The 21761-nt window shown below is 42.1% G+C and overlaps 1 protein-coding gene across 1 annotated transcript in view; it reads right to left on the reverse strand.

Annotated features, from left to right (window-relative positions):
• LOC115370128 (mitochondrial intermediate peptidase) overlaps window positions 1–21761 on the reverse strand; it is a 30291-nt gene that overhangs the window by 2909 nt on the left and 5621 nt on the right. The window contains exons 11-18 of the mRNA XM_030066994.1: window positions 19732–19885; window positions 19415–19492; window positions 18313–18520; window positions 16212–16321; window positions 15790–15864; window positions 15008–15124; window positions 10755–10876; window positions 9129–9202 (exon numbers count right to left, since the gene is read on the reverse strand). Coding sequence (XP_029922854.1) covers window positions 9129–9202; window positions 10755–10876; window positions 15008–15124; window positions 15790–15864; window positions 16212–16321; window positions 18313–18520; window positions 19415–19492; window positions 19732–19885 — 938 coding nt within the window. The remainder of the gene's footprint in view (window positions 1–9128; window positions 9203–10754; window positions 10877–15007; window positions 15125–15789; window positions 15865–16211; window positions 16322–18312; window positions 18521–19414; window positions 19493–19731; window positions 19886–21761) is intronic.

The raw sequence follows: 21761 nt of genomic DNA on the forward strand, positions 1-21761 counted from the left end.
TAGGAAAACAACAATAGTCAACCCTATGATATTGTCTTAATATTGATACATGGTTATACATATTGTGATATTTCATTCTGTCCATATCGCACAGCCCTAATTATAAGCTATGTATAACCATCTGACCCAGCAAATGCCCTGAAGAAACTTTAGTGTGGGAGTAATCTGTAACTTCACTGAAGCAATGAAGGAAGGACACTTGTGTTTAAACTACATATAATGTGTCAGTTTTATCTCCAGTGGGGGACCCAGGAAGAGTAGCCGCTGCATGTCGCAAGTGTGCTGCAGCCGTGATCACTGGATAATAATGTGTGTCTACAATGATCCTAGTGGGAAAGGTCCCTGTCACCCAAAATACCGGATACAAAGGTAGAGCATGTACTGAAACAGCTTGCTTGTTTTTTTTACACTTTTTACACTTAGACCTACATGCTCCACTGAGCTATAGGCTCAGTTACTGACTTGAATAACCCATAGGCTGTCTTCTGCATCACTAGCACTTTCTCTAATAGCTGCAATTTCCTGACTGCCTATCCACAGGGGGATCTGATGCCTGGAGCCTGGCCTGCCGCAGGTTAGTGTGTTAAACAAGCAAAGCTAACATGACAAGAGCGATGAGAGGATGAGAGCTGGAGGAGAGAAAGGGAAAAGGGAGGAAGAGAGTGTGGCAGAGGCCGAGTGGCAGAGAGAAACGAAAGAGGGGGGTCTGATTGTGAAAGACTTTGGTCAGGTAAACAACAGAACCCTAGACTTCTCATCACCAGCAGCTCCAGATGTCAGCACCTGGGTCTCACATGGCTTCTGACGGTAAATGAGAGGTTCAACAATGTGCAGTGAGGAGTGAGTCTCTTCTCAGCCCAGCTCCCTGGGACAGTGGGAGAGGAATGTGCAGATAACTTCACAGTCATAACAACAATGTGGAGGAGCGTCTGATCTGAGACGCTGCTTTTATAGGCACAAACAGGGAGGTGGGGCTGAGCGAGACAAAACAGACTGGGAGGTTGCACATTAAACCAAATGACTAAAATGGAAGCACTGCATATGATTTAGCTGTACCTCACACATACCAAGACCCAGGTCTGTGTACCCAAAGGCAGACACTTCTGAACTCCCAGACTATTAATCATGAATCAAATGTGTGGCGGAAGTCCAATCATAACCTGTTAGGGCTTTAAACACTTCAACACTGGATTGTTTGCACTGATTTAAGCACAATTTACATAGTTTGTGGACTACTGAGTGAAAGCGTTTGCGTTTTAAAGGATTAAACTTGACAGAACACATGAGATCATCTCACCGATGACAGAGAGAAGTGAGTTCTACATCAGATACATACTGGCCATCCAGTTCCTTGTGGTTTAAAGTTAAATCAGCAGCATTGCTATCAGTGTGTCTCCATACTTGATAGCATTATAATGGGGGAAATTGCACAGGCACTCAATCTTGGCTTTGCACAGAGGAAAATAACAGAGCCAAACTAAAGATAGTCTGTGCTTTGTGTCCATTGTGGCGAGAGCCTGAGGACAGAGGCTCTGCCATGTGAGTCATCTAGTCTATACAATTTCCATTCATAATGGCACTGGCACAGCCATTGAGAATCAACACTTGTATCCACTACTTCTTAATGCCTGCAACGTTAGCCAAGTTCACAAATAAAGGCTGGGTACCAGAGTGAGTGCTAAAAGACAAAGAACAATCTCTTCAAAGTAAAACTGTCGCTTTTTCAGGTTTTATTTATCCACAGTGGAACTGCTTATCCTGAACACACTTTTTAAGAAAAGTCGGCTCCACATTCATACAGCCTCATGGGAGCAACTGGGAGTTGAATAACTTGCTCAAGGGTATGTCGAGAGCACTTGTTGAGGAAGGGGAAAACATTACTCACTTCACTTTCCCTGGCAAAATGTTCACTGCCCCACTTCTTTAACCTGGCTACCACCTCCCCACATTGTCTGGAAGAGTGTGAATAACGTAAGTTAAGTTTATTTACAGTATATAGCACCTTTCTCGAGTGAGCGTCAGAGCGTGCTTTATATCAATAAAACAGGGCAAAATGACAGACAAATTACACCTCAAGACAAAACAAAGAAATATCTATGAAAGGCCTGTCTGCATAAATAGGTTTTCAGACAATCCACATTGTTGACTGACCTAACGTCTATACTCTATAGGAAAGCTGTTCCAGAGCCCAGGGGCAAGTGAGTCATTCTCTAAAGAAAACAGAACTCTGCTTGCTAAGAGCAATGCATACTCCACAAATTATCTCTGAAAAGACTACTGTTTTCAAAGATAACTGTGTGTTTACACTAAATAAATAACATTACCTGCCCATGTGGGGAAACAGACTGAGCAGGTGAATCCAAGTGAACCCAACAATCCACTGTTGATTTCACCAGTCACATCCACTTCCAACATGAAGAGGAGAAAACATGGCTTTAGGAAACATGGTGAGACCGACAAAAGACAGTACAGCCTGAAACCTGCAACGCTGTGCTTAAATATCTTTCTTACTTGGTGCACATTTAAAATGAAAACCACAATCCTCAAAGTAAACAAAGCTTCTGAACTATTACACTGTAGTAGCATACACAGGACTACTTGTTTATTTACTTAAAGGGTGGTGGGAGATGTGTATCAGCCAAATGAAGGCCTATGTGGCTGGCTAACAGCTCTGAGCCCATCCTAATGACAGCTCAAGGGACGAGGTTTCAGTCCAGTTACATCAAAACTGCAGACTAGCCTGCAGCCAGCGGCTTGCATTTATCAAACATCTAAGTTCCAGCCTGAAACCAGATTTATCTTTGAAGCTACCATGAACATATAAGTTTAGGGCTCAGTGTCTGGTGATCAGTACTGGTCACGTGATATAGTTAAATATAAAAAAAAAAAAAGAAGTCAAGTTGAGACATGTATTTGCTAAATTAAAAAAAAACATGTAGACATTATTGTTGGATGCCCTGTTGCCATTATTACAAAACCCACTGGGCAAGACCCGCCCACAGAGTTAAAGTTGACGCTTTAAGTCAAGCATGTTTTAGCGAATGGGTAACAGGCCAACACCAATCAAAGTGGGGGTGGTGGGATCTATAATAAAGTGCCCCTGTTAAGGGGGAAGGCCTAGAAACTGATATGTGAGTTTTTTTTTTAATATTTACAGACATGCTGCTGAAATGTAATTTATGGCTTACTGATATTCTGCTGAGCTCTGGTTGATATTTAACTTACAAGGCAATTTACACTGTGTATAGGGGATTATCCATAGAAAGTGAGTGGATAATTACAATAATATTCCCTTTGGTTAAAGCAATTACACCTGAGAGTAGGTGCAATGGTGAGGCTTTGACTGGCATTATCTAAACATGTATACTCATACACTGTAGAGAAAGCCCTCGATTGTGGTAAAGCTGTTCCACAACATATGTGCTGTCTTTAAAATCTTTCTTCAGAGAAGTGTACCATCAAAAAACTGTCAGAAAGCGAAGAAGATCCATATACTGCCGTCTGGTTCTCCGAGTGTTACTGTAGCAAGCAGTCGCATTTTTCAAAAGCACCTCGCTGTATTTAATGGTGCTAATCTGCATTGTTGGAACACGTCTTTGACCAATCAGATTGCTTGGCTGAAACGAGTGGTTTCATAAGAGCTATTGATCCCAGTCCCATGGGTCGGCTGTGCTCTGTACCTCAGGCAGCCAAAGGCACAGTTTTAATTGGTTGACATGATAGGCAAGTCGCACGCACTGACAACTTCGAGAATGCTGCAATGTGCCACACGGGATATTTAAAATGTGAGAAGATCGTTACTTGCAGTGTCCTGTGCTTCAGCTGAAATGTCTCTGCAGTATCAATATGTCCACTAATATTCAAACAATGACATGATTACAGTGCTCTGTATCACTTCAGAGAATAAAGAGCTAGAGCCATTATAAGGCTAAGTCATATTCACACACATAATTGTATACTTCTAAACACATTTCTGGTTGCTCCAGAAGCAGTTTAACTTCTGCTCATAACCATTTGAAACATGTCAAGGAGCGAAAAGCAATTACCTCAGTCAAACCTGGAGGCAAACCATCGCTTCACTGCCACTATAATTACACCTTTGAAGTTCAGGAAGCCCGCTTTTTCTGGCAACCATGTTTCAGTCAGGTCAAAAAAGAAACCAAGACATGGGTGATGACAGAACTTGTTGTGGGCAGGTCATTTTTACTGCAGGAAAACAACCACTTTGTGTTACATTATGAGCCCAAGCGCAGCGATGTCATGGAGGGTAAATCAAACTAAACATTAATATCTGTGAATTTTTCACAAGTTTTAGCCAATGTAAATTTTCATTATATCAAGTCACACCTATATTGTAATAAGCAGTGCCAATCTGATGTAAGGTAAATGAAACTGGGTTTAACTATTTACAATGGCTTGATTCCAGTTTGTTAAATTGCATATTACCCAATTTCTCCTTAGGGATTAATAAAGTGTTTCTGATTTCTATTTATCTATGGAAAAGCACTTCAAGTACACGATATTTCTGTCCTGATACTTCATGAAGATCTGCCTTATCCATAATGTCCTTCCAACAAACTAATGAATTCCATTATACTGTAAATTAATTGTCTTAAGTGTTTGCCTGAAAGGATATGCATAAGACAGTGCATGCAACTCTGTGAAATGTAAACAAGTCAACAAGTGTCAACAAGTGTTAGAAATCACAAATACATGAGTGATGTATTGACTTTCTTTACATATTTTGCCACAGCACTGTGGTCATCAAGGTGCAAAGTGATATCTGTAAAACATGGATGCAACACTGCTTTAACTTCATCACAGTGTACAGCACCTGAAAAAATAAAATTCTGCACAAATCCTGCCTCTTGTTTGAGCAGCATCTAATTAAGGGCCGTAAATGTATTGCTGTGAAAAGTGAACTACTGTATCCATGAGGCTTCACAGAGCACCCACTATCCTGTCCTCATATTCAGAGACAAAAACAACTACACATAATTGTCACAAATGTGCCGTGGGACTGTACAGACCACCATCCTCAGGGGGGTTATTAGCTTCCATGTAAGCGGTCATTAAAACCTTCTACTTGTATGAGCCAACTCAGCCAAGCTGCCTCCTGACAAAGAAGCAGCAGGGTCCTGGGACCCGGCTCCTGAGCCCAAGTAGAAGCATTATCCCCTCGGTGTGGCTCCTGGTCTGTGCTAGGCAGCCGGGGCTATGGGAACAGGTCGGCCCATGAAAGCCCTCTCTGTGGCAGGGCCTGCGGCGGCTTGGGCTCCTGAACATAGGGGTTCAGTCAGTGTGTCCCGCCAGTCGATCACCTTTCACTCGCTCCTTCTCTTTCTTCTCTCTTACTCGCACTTTTTCTCTGACTGACTCACTCTGTCTCTAACCCGATGCTGCTATTCGTATTTAATGCCAGGCTTACATTTCAGTGCTGTCTTTCCTGGGAAACATCCAAGAGCGGGCAGGGAGCCATTCAGATAAAGAGTGGCCTCTGATTAGCCTTTCTGGGCCTGCTCTGGTTCCCCATGTGCCCTCCTGCCCCCTCCACCACCTGGCCAGAGGGGACAGCAGGGAAATGTTACACACCTTCATCCACAAGAGTCTTTGTTGGAAAGGATTATGTGTAATGGGTTGGGTCTGGATTCTCTGGATATGAAAAAAAAAAAAAAAAAAAAAAAAAAAAATCACTGCTTATTCGCTCAAAATCTCCATTTTCCATTTCCCAACAGGCATTCAGGATGGATGCTATGAACTTGTCAACCCCATAGAAAACAATAGTGAAAAGCTAAATGTTTCAGCACATGCACTTACTATGTGGTTTTATGACTCTTACATCTTCATGATGATATGTTAAATCGTGCGGACATGTGTAGCTGTCAAAAAGCTCAGGCAGCTTTCAAAAAGTCCACAGGTTAATCAGTTCTCCAGACATGGAAGGGATATCAATACAAATATTTCTTAAAAGAAAGAAATGTTTCTGCACTCAAATGACTCCCATAAATATAGGTGCAAATTGTAAAACTGGACTGAAACAGGTTACGGCACTGCCAAAAATATGAGTCTGGAGCAAATGTCTGGCCAAAAATAATTTACAGCAAAATACTTCATGGCTCGTTGGATATGGCACTGTTTTTTTTTTTTTTTTTTTGATACATAAAAGTATTTTGGTCCTAATGTATATTTTTGACAGTGAATTATTCCAGTTTTAGAGGACATTTTAACAGTCCTGATACTATGGCAGGGAAAGACAGTCAGACAGAGCCAAATGACCTTGATAGGTATTCTGTGTATGAGGCCTTGGCCTATAATTAGGGTAGCAATCACTTCAAAGGGAACCATAAAAGCAAATATTGTCAGTTCAACAACAGTTAATTGGACAGTAGGTCTAATAACAAGGATCTGATGTCTTGGTGGTTGTAATTTCAGAGGCTGGGTGCAGCCCCAGTTGGAGCTGTCAGGGGGACAATCCAGTGGAAGAGGGAGGAGGTGACCCTGAGGGGGAGATTTACAGTACACTCCCAATTGTCACCCGATATCACTCCTCCCCCTCTCTCTCCCTCTCCCCCTCTCCCTCTCCCCCTCTCCCTCTCCCTCTCCCTCTCCCTCTCCCTCTCCCTCCCCCTCTCCCTCCCCCTCCCCCTCCCCTCCCCTCCCTCTCTCTCTCTCTCTCTCTCTCTCTCTCTCTCTCTCTCTCTCTCTCTCTCTCTCTCTCTCTCTCTCTCTCTCTCTCTCTCTCTCTCTCTCTCTCTCTCTCTCTCTCTCTCTCTCTCTCTCTCTCTCTCTCTCTCTCTCTCTCTCTCTGCCTGCCGTGGTTTGTGCTGCCTGCTGTTATCATGTCCAGACATGCCAGAGCGACTGCTGGAGGTGGGGAGTGGAGGGGAGGGAAGGAGAGGAGGAGTGCGAGAAGGATGATAGGTGGAGAAGAGGAAGTGATGGCAAGATGAAGGGATGAAGAAGGAAGAGGAGGAGAGGAGGAGGTCTTTTTTTTCCTGTCAGGCTCTCAAAACATCCATCATGTCAAACCACAGCTGCTGGTAAAATACCTGAACCTGCCGTTCAACAGTCAAATATGCAATGGTGTGTGGTAATGGTTCACAAACAAAACAAAACAAAACAAAAAAACTCAGACCAGATCTCTGCCAGGCAAATCTTCCCTTCTCTGATGCTCGAACTTAGGTGAAAAACCTCCCCTTCATTCCCCTACTGGCAGAAGGGAAAACATGGATGGACTGCCTGTGTTTCTCCTCTTCTGTGGTGTTTAGGCAAAAAAAAAAAAAAAATCAGGTGAGGAATTACTGCTCAGATGCACTATGAAACGGCTTTTTCAAAGGTTTTGAATCACCACAACCACAAGGAGTCCAGCAGTATGTGAGATTAGCTGCGGACACACAGACAAACACACACACAAACACACACACACACACACACACACACAAAAAAAAAAAAAAAAAAAAACCAAAACCAAACTCAAGATCCCCTCCAGGCTGCCGTCTAGAGGAGATGATAAAAGTGTTTAAAACGGGTTTTCCTCAAGTTTACCTTCATTAACCCTTTTCAAAATTTCAGGAACTCACTATCCTACAGCCGGGAAATCTTATTAATTTTCCTCTCAGTAGTGATATTCTTTTTCATGGATGCTATATTTTCAACTCTTCTACTAGCTACTTTAAGCAGGTGGCCAATCATCAAGTGTAGTTCTTATTTTATCCTCCACTAGCTGGCCTGTAAAATAGTCAGAACAGCTGAACACATTGTGGAATGTATCAGCCACTGTGAAGTGCAGACAAAAAAAAAAAAAAAAAGCTTCCAGCACTGGGAAGCCCTCAGTAGTGTTCGGTGTTCAAACCTCACAAAGGCCTTTTATGACTTTCTCTCAGTGACTGCTGCTGTGTGGGAAAATTATTAAACAGATAAAAATAATTTGCTTTATGTTTCAAGAGGTCAAGAGGTCAAATAACTGACTGCAGCAAAGGGTAAGTACTGCCACAGACGGTGTGTGGCTGCTGCAGAGGCAGAGGCAGCTAGCGGACAATTAACTCCAACACCACACTCAGTCTACAACTACAACATGACTGGCTGTGTCTACGGGCTGACAAAGCCCCTGTAAACAAAGATAAGGATCTTTGTGAAGGATGTTAAAATGGAAAATAGGTTCCATTGTGAGCACTCCACAACAGAGCGGGCCAAACCACAGCAGCTGTGAGTACCTGAAAGAATTATGACCTGACTAATAGACTCACTGCCGCCTCTGTCTGATGACAAACCCGAGTAACGTCAAAGTTTGCCTCAGGTTCTGGTTCTCAACCATGCAATATTTACAGGTGAGGTTAAAGAAGTATCATAAAAATCAGTACAGCTCATAAATATGTAAAACTGGAAAATATCAAAGGGATAAACAATTCATTTAATTTTTAATTGGCTTGATTACATAACTTAATTATTGGTATTGGTTTTGGGGCATAATTTGTACTCAACACAAGTTGTAACTAAGCAGCTGATTTTTATTTTTAGGAAGTGTTCTCACTTGAAATGAAAGGGACCTGCTGAAAAAACACCACTGAAATCAATATCGTTGGCCCTCTGGGCTGTCCAGCATGCCAAAACAATTTCAACTGCATTACATAACGGTAATTATGTACAACTTATTTTATTGGTGAGACTGGAAGCTAACTAACTGACATTTTAAACTGCAGGCAACCTGGTGATGAACTCTGTGCAATCCTTAAACTGTTCAAATATGGTGGGAAATAGTACAGCCTGCCTAGAGGGCGTGCTGCACAGAGGTGGGACGACTACACACTGAGCGCTGCTGGGTTAAGAGGTCAGGAGGACGCTCGGAGAATTTAAGACAAAGAGAAAGAGAGACACCAAAAGGTCAGGAGTAAAGACGCAGTACAAAGTTACGGTACATTTTAAACATTCTTTCTAGTTAAATAGCTTTGATATTGTCATTAAATCTTGTTTTAGTGACATTTATTGCTCTAGATAATTAAAAAAAAAAACATTTTGTTTAAACGTGCACAGAGCATGCGACCCTGTACATTTTTGGCATTGATATGAATTTATTGGGCCAAGAAGAAAGAAAAGGCTGGGAATCCCCCATCTAGAACATGGTGTGTTACCTTCCACCATCAACATGGGCTCCTTTGCTCCTCCATGGGCCAGCATCTCCCGACGGTAGCGTTCACCCATGTCCCTGAGAGAGAAAGAGAAAGAAAGAGAGCCAGGGGAAGACAGGCACAGAGGAGAAAGATAAGATTACAGCCACCTGTATTCTCCCCTATCAGTTCTTAAGACCTTCCCCAGTCCCTCCTCCACCACCACGACCATCACGCTGAGCTCAGGGCCAAGTCTCCCAAACTGCCTGTTCACAACATACTGGTGACAGGAAACAGATCTGACAACTGCAGGTGGAACTAAAACAATACCAGAGAGAGAGGGAAGACAGGAAAACAGAGAGAGAGAGAGAGAGAGAGAGAGAGAGAGGGGAGGGGGGGGGGTTGCTGCAGGGCCACACTCAAGAGAGATGTGATGGAGGCCTCTTCTTCTCAACAAAGCCTTTGTGCCTTGTCCAGGGGCGAACACTTGCTGATAAGGGAGGGTCTGGTAATGTGGATGCTGGTGTCTGTCTGTGGATTACAGCAGACACCTGCCAAGTCGGTGTGGGTTTCATATTAATGTCATGTTCAATGTCAGGCACTAGAGAGCTCAACAGTATCCAGGGGAAGGTTGCTTGTCAAGAGGAATTTGTCTCTGCTCTGCTCTCAACGCAAAACAGCTTTACACTCTACCTTTCCCCTCACATTATGTAACTTTCACCAAGAACACAAGACTACAGTCGGTGGGGGGAAAAACACAGTCAAGAATGTAATCAAAGTGATAATCTCTGTCTTTAGGGACTGAATGAGTGACTAATTAATTTTCTGAGCTTTTAGGCAAGCCTGAGTCTGCCTGTGACCTTGTACCTACACTTTTGGAGATGTTCATTGCTTTTACTTGAGTGGAAAGTTTACATGATTCTTAATGCAAAGCGACATCACCTTAGGGCCCACCAAACCTGTTCAAAACACACAGTAGATTTCTACAATGATTACACTGAAGTCAGCAGAGAAGTCAATCAACAATGGCATCATTTGAAAACAAGTGCTTGTGTCAACATTTGTAACTGAACTGAGCTTCCTGGATTAAACTGCCTTCAGCAGAACACACCTAGTCATGCCTATTGAGATATGAACACAATCATGGAGTTGAAAATGCTTTGAACGATGCAAATTATCCTCCTTGCATCATGTCATCAACTAGGATCTAGGATTAAAATCTAGATGGAGGAGTTTTTGTTTTCTCTTTTTTCAGGTTGCAAGTAAAGAACAACAGTTCAAACTAGGATGCACACTCAGAAATTATTGCTACTTCAGCCAACTGAGCAACAAGGATGCCCTTAGGATCAGTTTTGATCATACAAACAAGAGTGAATTACGCCAGTAATTTTAGCTAATTAATTCCAGCACTACTACCCTCCCATACATTATGGGGACAGTGGTTTGTGTGAGCCGGTGTTTGATATAACAGAGAAGAAATGAGCTTTATTGTTGTGCAGAAATTGAACATAGTTATTTTTGCCCTCTAAAGGGGCAGGGACCAATTTTTGCATGCTAATTTTTAAGGTTATTTAATCAATACTTAGGTGTGTTTTTGCTCTAAACTGCAATGCCGCAGCTTTTTAGGGAAACATGGTGAAACTGTCTCACCTGTTAAGGGGATCCTGAACAAAGCACTGCCTCCACACCATGGAGGCTACGGCCCGGGACATGAGGTAGGAGTAGTACTTGGCTCCATAGCCAATCAAGTGGCTGAATCTCAGCTGCCACGCCTGCAACAGGAAATTAAAAAATGAAAGCCGCAATGTTTACATCTTTACCTGTGTAAAAAGATAGGATAGCTTGGAGTCATGTAGCCGTCAACAGGTTTTACTGCATCGGGCTGGATGTGATGGAACAACTTGCTGTGAGGATAAGTGAAAGCAGAAATCTGGCTTCCATATAAAGAAGGTGCACTTAACAGAGAGCATGTGCAATTGTCATTCAACACTGTGTCTTAATTTTGACAAAATGAAAGAAAGGGTTTGTTGGAGCAGTGCGTATAGTGGGGGTTAAGTATGGAGGCAAACGCAACCTTAAAAGGCTTAAGTGTTCCTGCTTGTAAAACTTGAGGGAAGAGGCAAGTGTGGCTGACCTATCACTGTGACTAACTATGACTGAAAAAGGCATGAAAGAAATGTCCCACTTGTTCACTAAAACGAACTAAAACTAAGGCAGAAAATATCTGCATACACCGAAACTGAAAAACAAAGAAGATAAACTGAAAAACAAAGAAGGTAAACACCTCCAAAACTAACGGAATAAAAAAAGATGGAATATATATTTTTTTTAATCACATTTTGTCTCTTGAACCTCTATGTACTAACAAAAATTTCGCCACAGTAAAGTTTAGAGATTTTTCTACATGTTCATATTCCTGAAGTTTGACTGACCTGACTCAACGTCACATATTCGAGCTAATTTGCTCCACCTTTGCAGCTATGTGAAGCATATCCAAATGAAGCACACCTATAGCACACAGGGATCCTGGCAGTGAATGAGTCACTTTCATCTATAGCTCACAGAGGTGTTTCACCGCAAAAATCCCTTTGTTAATTGCTGAAAAACAATTCTGGGCCATTGTTGGAGTAGAAATATACTCCTCCTAATGGGTACCTGAACTAGCTGATGCACCTTTCATACCTAATTCCCCTTTTATGCTGCTTTCAATACCTTCATTGGTGTCTTTATACTGGCATACACTTCTATAACAAAATATAACTTCACAACTTGTCACCTCCCTCTTTAAAAGAATAAAACATGGAAATTCCTAAAGCCCCCCTTCCCTTCTCCACACAGTTGCCTCAGGGAGCTGCTCTACATATCTATAAAAACTAGCTCTTTTATGATCTCTGCAAATGGGGACTCCAGGGAAATTCAGCTGGCAAAAACTCAAACATTCAGCCAGTTAGAAAATACTGCAGCTGCCATAGTTAACAAAACTAAATTGCCAAGAAGACCGCCCATAATCCTATAGTATTAACATCTTTGTGGTTCACACAGCAAATGCAATCATTTTCAAAACCGCAACGGTGTATTTGCCAGGTATATAAAAACTATGCATGCACTGTGTCAACATGCAGGTTATCAATGTGATTCTGTACCGATGTCACCAAGACAAAATCCCTGCACATGTGTTGTGTTTGGAGAATAAACTGTTTCTGGTTTTTCAGGTAAAGACACAAAGCTTCTGCCACAGCTCTGCTGAAACAGCAATGCATAAGAGTCCACAGTTTGATGAATAACAATGAGATTATCAAAAACAGATTTCTTTCCATTAGAAACAATCAAAACTGAACTCAGGTCTTTCTTTGCATGTTTTTCTGGTAATGTTAGCTCTGCCTTTATATATTTCAGCATAACATGATAGGGTCAGAGGCAAAAGTTGACAGGGATTATTGATGCAGTGAGTTCAGAATGAATCCCCAAGATTGCTCTGGATAAATTAATACTAAAATGTATTAAAATGAATTGACTTTGTTATTCTGCCAAAGCCTCTCTAAGTCTCTGCAGTAAAACATAGGCTGAATCAAATACTGCAGGGTACTACTCTAAAAACAGGATAAATATACACTTGTACAATAATCTTCTACATGAGATGCTAAATAATGATGCAAAGTGCCTTTACAATAATCTTACAATAGAAAAAATATACATCCCTTGGAAAACAGTCTGAAACAACTAGTAACAAACTGTGAAATGGGGGCTAGTTGTCAGTGTGGTGGGAGAAAGCTCTGCAGTCTGACCTAGTCTGGGTGCTTCTATAGCGTGAAACAGGCTTAAGCTCCAAAGTGTCGGCTTGACGAGACCCATCTGGGCACTAATGACTTTAATAAGGGTAAACAGCGCTCCTGAGAGGAGCCGTGGCTCAGGAAACCATGGATAAGCACAGGGAAAGAGAGCTCACTTTGTCAGCTCAACATGGCGCTAATATAGTGCCTCAAGTCGTCTGGATTAGAAAACGCTTTTGTCTGGTAAGAGTCTACTACATATGGAAAACAATGATGTGGAAAAAAGGAGTGAGAGTGACAAAAATGTGCTGCGGGAAAAACCATGAAGATGTTTTGGGTTTAACACAACACCAGTTTGTTCTCATTTGCAAAGCATAAAAAACCAGACTATAGGAAAGTTGGCCTTTCATATAAAGACGCTTTGATGAAATGGCTTTTTATGTGGCATCAAAAGTATTATGGCTATTGATATTACGGAAATAGATAAGCTAGGGCAGCTACTGAAGAGCTGCTTGGTATGCCGTCTGACAAGGTACTTAAAACACTCGTCACAACCAGCCACAAAAATGATTTTCAAACCTCCAAGCTCCTCTTTGTTTTCAACCCCACTGCCTCACATCAAATGATTAATGTCATTTTTTTTTTTTTTTGGGAGAGGGAATGAGATTGGTTCACACAGCAGCTAAACACCTTTTGATCCTTACACACAAAAGGCAGACAAAGTCAGCACAGGCTTTTACTCTGTTCCTCTTATGCATGAGATAAAAGGCATTTTTGTTCTCTCCTAGCTCAACTGGTGGTCTTTTGTTCACGGTGCTAAAGAGCAACACTGCGTTTTTACAGTAGAATGCAGACCTTTATGAGCTTGGTTGTGCATTGAAAATGCAAAATATTAAAAAAAAAAAAAAAAAAAAAGGAACAAACACACTTGGTCCTCAAGCATTCAAGCCAAGAATCACATTTTAAAGAAATGTCAACACGGCGAGCAGAATATTACGCTTGGTGCCATTTATTTCCAAATATTATCTTCAGCCCGAGGGTCTCCATGTGGGCTGTGTTACTCACAGTTGATGCTCTCTCTCTGTGCACAGCGGGAACTGATAGCCCTGCTCTGTAAACTATACACATGTCACCATCACCCCAGTGTTTATAATCTGTGTCTCTCTGTAACCTATTAGCCATTCAAATGTTCACTTTATGGTGGAAAGTTTTCCTGAGCCGTGTTTCCCTCATGATGGGTGGAGGCAGAGACAGGAGGTTAACGGAAGAAAAAAAAAGAGTTTAAGCATAGTCTATTATGGAATAATTTAAATAAATTTGATTTTTGTGATGGCAGTGGTGGGGTCCTCAAAACGAAGGCAGTGCAATTACAGTTTTGACGACTTCAAATGAGGAAAAAAGACCCTGCTGTTAATTGTGCACTCTGTGGCTAAATGTCTGTTAGAAGATTCAGTGTGGTTTGAATGTTGAAGAGGAATGACTGGGACAGTGGGAAAGTATATAACATAAACCGCAATCCCTGGAGAGGGAGCTACATAGCAGGAGAAGAGTGGGAGGACTTGAGTGAGGAGAAAAAGAGCAACTTTGGCTGGGCAATTAAAGCTGGAGCGAATATACAGCAGTGCTGAGCTGTATTCCTGATGGCATACCACATAATTATAGCCCAGAATAAATGCTTTATGAAGGCCATTCCTGGCTAAATTATGACTGTGTTTTTGATTCTCTGCTCCCTCCTGGCCTCATCCCCTCGCCCACAGCTGCAAAAGGAGGGGGGAAAGTGAGCTTTTTTCATTAAAGGACCAGGAGAAAGAGTTTCAAATATTTCCCCCAGGGAGAACTCATTCAAAGTGTACCTCTGCTTTGTTATTTTAGCAGGGCCTCAAAAAAAGCTTTAATCCCTTAAACGGTGCTGTGCCTGGGTAAAAGATATAAAACCTGAGAGAGACAGACAGAACAGGAAAAGAAAAAGAGAGAAAAAAGCTAAAGCAGATCTAAGTCACTTAAAGTTTGGCAGCTTCTGTGCTTTGCCTCCAATTGGCCAGTGTGAAGAGTTAGGATCGAAGAATTTCAAAGAGGCACCAACTCAGTGAAAAAGAAAGAGTCTAAATAACAAGGACACATTTATGAACATACCGTATTGGGTATATAAGGCAAACCATAGAAATTCTGCTGCATCTCCTTCAGGATGTCAGTGGTGGAGCGGTTTTGAGGTTTGCCGTGGTAGATCTGGTCCAAGACGGCGTAAAAGATCTGCCCAGGGAGGAAAAAAACAGTTCCTGCTCAATGAGTCCTGCAGCTACATGCTAATCATCAACACTGTCTGGACATATCCCCACTGCAGTAAGAGCTCTCCATAGAAATGGGGTCAAATACATATGGTACCCAGCAAATTCAGAGGTGGTTTTATGCTCCCCAGGATAAGGTCAAACATCTTCCAGTGTCTCTTCAATAAAACTTTCATGAACTTTATGGGAAGTACATTTCCATCTCCTTCATCCACCATAAAACAACTGGAGGTTTTCCTTTTTGAGGAAAGGTCCAGGATCTCACTACACACAGTTCAGGACATATATGACAGTCTGTGGAGCACTGAGGCTGTCCTGAATGGCACAAACCCTTGCTTAAAATTGCTATGCTGTTAGGTTTTCTGTTATTTTGTCCATGCCTGTATTAGGGCAACACATTGACAGGTTGGTTAAAGAAGGGCTCCTTTTAATCAAAATATTCCTGGTGCAATCCCAGTCACTGACCGCTGAAATGCCCCTGACACCCATCACCGCCCTGCCACGAGGACCGGCATTGGCAAGCAATTTTAGTTCTACATGTGTGGCTGTATGCGCCCTGCAGTTGCACTGGTTCCTGTGAAAGAAAGCCGTACAAACAAACAGAATTATAACTTGTGTGTGTGACTGTACCTGCAGCTGTGTGTCTGCAGCACCGCACACCTTTTTAGACTCACAGAGACGAGCAACCATGCTCTCTGGAAGAGGCTGAGAAGAAGAAGAGAACACATACTGAGTAAATACGGGAGAAAATATAATTTGCCTTGTATCCCAGTCCACATAATTTACTATGGACTGTTTACTTTTGAAGAATTGAACAATACACCATGGAGGTTTATTGAAAAAATGGGATGTAGTGTGTGAAGTAAAATGTTAATGCATCATCTTACTGGACCATGAGGGTGTTAAACTTGCTGTAATTATGACTTATTGGAATTAATTTTTATACTATCATGAGGTAAAGCTTGATGTCAATGCAAAACTGGTTTTGCGTTTTGAAAACAAAACCTTACCCATGGTTCCCCAAGATCTATATTCTGAAGGTTAAGGTGTACCTGTCCAGTTTGATAATGGCGTGCAAACTGGCTGACAACTCGATAGTCTGTGGCAAAGTACTCCATGAGGATGGAGGGGACTTCAGCGAAGTCGGTTGCACATCTGGTTCCTAGAGGAGAGAAGTAGAGAGAGCTCAGACGTATGAAAAGAAGAGAAAAAAGAAAAAGAGGAGGGAAGTACTTGGTTTGCTTTCTGTGTGGAGACGTGTGGGAGCAGACGTGCCAATATACCGTCTTTGTACCTTGGCAGTCATGCTGCTTGTGTGTCTCACTTGGACTATGGTCCTCAAGTCTCAACTAAAACCTCTCCATCTGCCCAACAAGAAAATGTAACCCCATAGCAATGGACCTGTAACTCCAGGTCCCTTGCCCAGCCAATCATGGCCACAAGAAGACGTGGCAGCATCTGTATTTCTTCAGATTTCAGGTGAAGCACAATTCCAGAATGCAAACTACTTTTATCTAATTTAATTATTTTCTACTTTTACTTCATATTTAATAAACAATATAAAAATGGACCAAAGGATATTGCGAAAAAGAAAAGGTATTTAGAAGAGAAAAGGCACAACTCAAGAAATTAATGAAATTGTCAGGAGACTTCAGAAACAATTTAAATCTACTCAGCATGTGCATGGGGGTGTATGTACAGCATATAGAGTCCATGTGTTAGCTCCCGATTCTTTTGTTGAAAGCCCAAGAACAGACCGGAGTCAGTCTTCCATTTTCTGATGCAACATTTATTATGGTCACATATAAAGCAAGGCAGCGCTGGTCTCAGAGTGACAGAGCTCCCGCAGGATCTCAGTCAGAGTGAGCCTCGATATCAGGAAATGATACACATTTATGTTCTTGGGCTTGGGCCTGCCCCGTACATAGGTTGGACTTAAACGCAACCGAGAATAATTGGCCAGTTACCCGGACATGGACAGGCCAACCACTGTCCATGCCTTGCTCCCGGAATGTGTGATGCTATGTGTGTGAATGTTGACTGGGCGTGTATCTAATGCAACAGACCTAAATAACAAGATAGAGAAAGTACATCTGGCTCCTGCTGTGTCTGTCCTCTGCTTAGCAGCCAAGCTGCCCTGAACTATGTAATGCATTGGATAATGCAAGAAACATTGAACTATACGGCCAATTGTAACACATGTGCTCTAAAAAAAAAGTCTCAAGTCTCCATGTTGTACAGTAAGTGGATACTGCTATTACTCTGGAATCAGTGTTGTTGGCATCTTGGATTATCGCCCTCAACTTCATCTGAGACATTAAACTGACAGACAGCTTTGGTAGCCAAGGAGAGTCTGAAGTTCTCCCCAGGGCTTATACTTAATCCAGTTAACCTTCTATTTTCAAGTTTCTACACTGTGATAGATGGCATCAATTTGAGCCAGAGCTCACTATCCAACAATGTAATTCTAACTTGTGACATTTGGGAAATGAACAGCCATCACTGTCAGATCCAGTGCTCATAAAATGTCAAGCATTGATCATCTCCTATACTACTGTACTGTAATTACTTCACTAATCCCTCTGCCAGGTAAACAGTCCCTGTAAGACCTGATGTATAATGCATGTCTGCAGTGCCACTTCCACTGTAAAGCCTTACTTGTATGTTTGGATGATGTGCAGTCTGTGACAACTGATATATGAGCTGGCTGATAACTTATCAGAGAGGTACCACTGTTAGCTAACAGATACATATGCTAAGAAAAAGAAAAACATTGTATCAACATGCACTTGCGACAATTTTAAAATGTTATCATTAAACAGTTTGTTCAGCAGACTCCATTCTTTACAACACTTTGTAGAGCAGTGAGTTGGCACAGCGGCAAATCACAGCAGAGCTGAGGGTCTTCAGGAGTTAAAAATTTTATTGGTCAACTGGAAAATATCAAGCCTCCAGAATACATTTTTACTATAACTGATCTTTGATTGCCAAATTTCAGGATTCCTTGCTAAAATGTGTATACACAAACACATATATAAAAACTGGACTGTATATTGTTACTGTTTTTTTGGTTGGCCTCAAATATCAGCCCCAAAAATCCAGTACTGGTCAGGCTCTAATAAGAGTTATTTTGTATGTAAATGTTTGAATCACCTGTGACATGCTGGTAGCGTGTGCGTCCCAGCATGGAATGCATGGCGTGGCCCATCTCGTGGAAGAGGTTCTCCATCATGCCCGGGGTCAGCAGGGTGGGAGCGCTCTTGGTGGGGTGCGGCAGGCTCAGCATCAGCACCACAACCGGCAGCTGGTACTGGCCCGTCTCCTGGCACCAGCGGCCACCGCGGATGGTGAAGTGACAGTCCTGAGGCAGGGATGACAGGGAGGAAGTGGACAGGAGGAAAAGATGGAGGAGAGGAGATATGGTCGAAAGAACAAAAAGACAAGTGGAGGATTGACAGAGAAATTGTTTATTAGACAAAAATACTGCAGGCATAAATGTTTCAACTCTGAAAATACAAAGTGACAAGTAAATAAGATATATCATTGATTGTGATTGTCCCTTTTCCTTTTGTATGACAAGTTGTACTGCACAGTACATTTCTGTTGCATTAACTGTATTACTTACCATTTTGAGAATGATGATGTCATCTTAAAATACAGTGAGCCTTGGGCTGGACAATATATCGACATTATATCAATATTGTGATACAAAACTAGATATTAAGAATGCATTAATTATGCCTAAATGCTCGATGTTCCAGTCAATGTGGACATTTTGAAAAGTATTGTATTTTACATCTGCATCTGCCAGTGGGCCATCACGATGAGAGTAGGCATAAAAATATGTTAATTTCACTAAAGGAGGGACTTGATGTTTTCTGCAATTAGGTGGAAAAAAAAAATATGTACCAATATTCTAAACTTAATAAACTGCTCTAGGTGTTATACTATGTACCTCTACCTGCTGGGTCTTCAAATCCACATTACTAATTATTGTTTATCAAATATCTCAAAGTGTAAATATTTAGTAAAAGCACCAACAGTCATCCCCTTAATATCGCCACTATATCAATATTGAGGCACTCAGTCAAAAATATCATGACAAGCCCTGTTTTTTTTATTTTTTAACAGCAAAATAAATGCAAGCCTGTAATATTTGTGATCTATCCCAGGCTCAGTTTGTGTTACAAGTTTACAAGACTTCTTGGCTGGATCTTAGGCCTGCAGGTGTGTAGGTCTGTGTGTGTAAGAATACCTGGTGAGGTTTATCTGCCCGATGGAAGAAGTCACAGTAGATGTATCCCAGCAACCCCTCTGTCTCATGTACGACAGCCTAGAAACACACAGAGTAAATGTACAGTAAATTAAATATTCAGAACAGAATGGAGTTAAATAACTGCCCAATATTTTCACACACGATAGATAGTTATTTCTGGTCATACCTAAGACATGAAACTGACAACATACAATACAAATCAAAACTTAAAAACAGGACAAAATAAAGGTTTAACACCATATTGGAATAAAACATCAAAATTACCACAGCCGTTCTGAGCAATCACTGAGCCTCACCAGTTTGCGGACGTCATCACTCCAGACCTCTCCTGCACTCGGGTGTTCGGACATGAGGGAGACGCCATAGAGCTGAGAGAAGAGGTTATTCAGGCCCTCCATACAGGCACCCAGGGAGAAGTAGGGACTGTACAGACTGGGCTCTATGTTGTACCTGGAAGGACCGAAACATAACTCAGAGTGTTGCCGTGAAGGAAGAGGCTGACGTTTTGAGAGACAAAGACAGTACTGTCACCTCAAGACAAGGTCTTTGGTTTCTATCCGCACGTGAAACCTGAATTATATCCCTGAAAAGACGGTGTCAGGGACATTATGAATTCGCCCAGACCACTGTGTCCACTACCACAGATCCTGGCTGCAAACTCGATAAGCGAAATACTGCTGCTCTGGCTGCACGCATTCATGACCCCTTATTATAAATTCATTTGATTTAGGTGAGCCCAGGACCTTTCCTCCAGGGCTAATTCTCTTTGTAGGGTTGCCACTGCACTCTGACCAACTGGTGCATTTATCTGAATAGATTTACTGGATCATTTGTCTGACTCAACACTTTTTCACCTACCCAGCCTTCATCAGTGTGTAGAAGTGCCACCATCAAGTCAAACTCATAATTTCAGGGCTATACCACGCTGTTGTTCACCAAAAGTACATGTCTAGTTAACATCATGGGCCAAAGCTGGTGGTGTGCTGATGTCGAGTGTGCACCACTCCCCCTTCTGGATGTGAAATGAGCAGAGCATCAAATCATGTGAAACACAGCCTGAGGAACCATCTGCGTATTAAATGCTTCCTTTGCACTATGGACCAACTGCTTACATACACAATTAATGTTGAGGGCAAGTGAGAAAACTCATTTGTTACATGTTGTTGTGCCATCTACATAACATTACATACATGATTTCAACAGGCGGGTCACCAACACTGCCAGGGAGAGGGCCACCCATGTTTAAAATGTACAGTATGCACCCATGCTGCTGTAAGGCACTTTACATAAAGACCACAGCAGAACAGTTATTTAACTTGAACCCCACATCGTGTACATTACCAATGATGAAGAACAGACTGCCACGAGTGTAGCTACCAGGTCTACTTAGCGCACACAACAGCACACGATCTGTACCTAATTTCAGTATGGCTTGAACGTTCGCCAACTGTAATGACTGCTGAGAGAGGGAAAGGCTGAATGAGAGAGTGACTAAAAGGGAGAGTGTTATTGAGTGAGAGCAAGAGACAAATTGAATATGTGTGTGTGTGTGTGTGTGTTCCTGTGTGCATGCAAAGTTGTGAGCGCCAGAGCACAGTAGCAGCTCTGATCATGGAGCCCCTTAGCGATGTAGACAGACATCAGTGCAGAGTCAATTTTTTTTCAGGGGGCTCCTAACAACTGGAAGAGCACAAAACCACTAAAAGGAGATGGATAGGAATAAGTGGGTCTGGGGAATTTGCGTGTGTGTGTGTGTGTGTGTGTGTGGAGACAGATTTCTTCGGTTAAAGAGGAGGGAAGGGACAATATGAGAGAGAAGGAAAGACATCTACACATCTTCCAGTCCTCAAAGTCCCTGCCAAAACCCAATGATGGAAACAGTCACCAACACATAGCAGTGTGCATGCACGCACCCAAACACACACGCACGCACCCAAACACACACACAATTTGGTGGATGCTTTAATCCAAAGGACACGCAAGGGATCTAAAATGTCTGCAATAAAGCCTTATCCAGAGCGTTTGGAATGTGGTGTTATTGGTCTCTGGTGAGTTCTGGGAAGGAAGAGCGCAGTTCATTAATAACAGGCTGTCTGTAAAAACACTAGATGGGCCAACACACAACTGGAGGCGCTCAGTGGGACTGACTGTGTCTGTCATTCAACTACACAGCACTACTACTTAGCCTGAATTTACACCACTGAGTGTCTGAGCGCATGGGACAGTCAGAGGTAAATGCAACATTTCCATGAGTTTCAGCAGCATGAGCGCAACTTTTCCATGACCTAAGACATCCACGTAGCGGGCACGTTTTTTTTTTTATTGT

This window comes from Myripristis murdjan, chromosome 13, assembly GCF_902150065.1.
Source record: "Myripristis murdjan chromosome 13, fMyrMur1.1, whole genome shotgun sequence".
In the NCBI taxonomy this organism is placed as follows: Eukaryota; Metazoa; Chordata; class Actinopteri; order Holocentriformes; family Holocentridae; genus Myripristis; species Myripristis murdjan.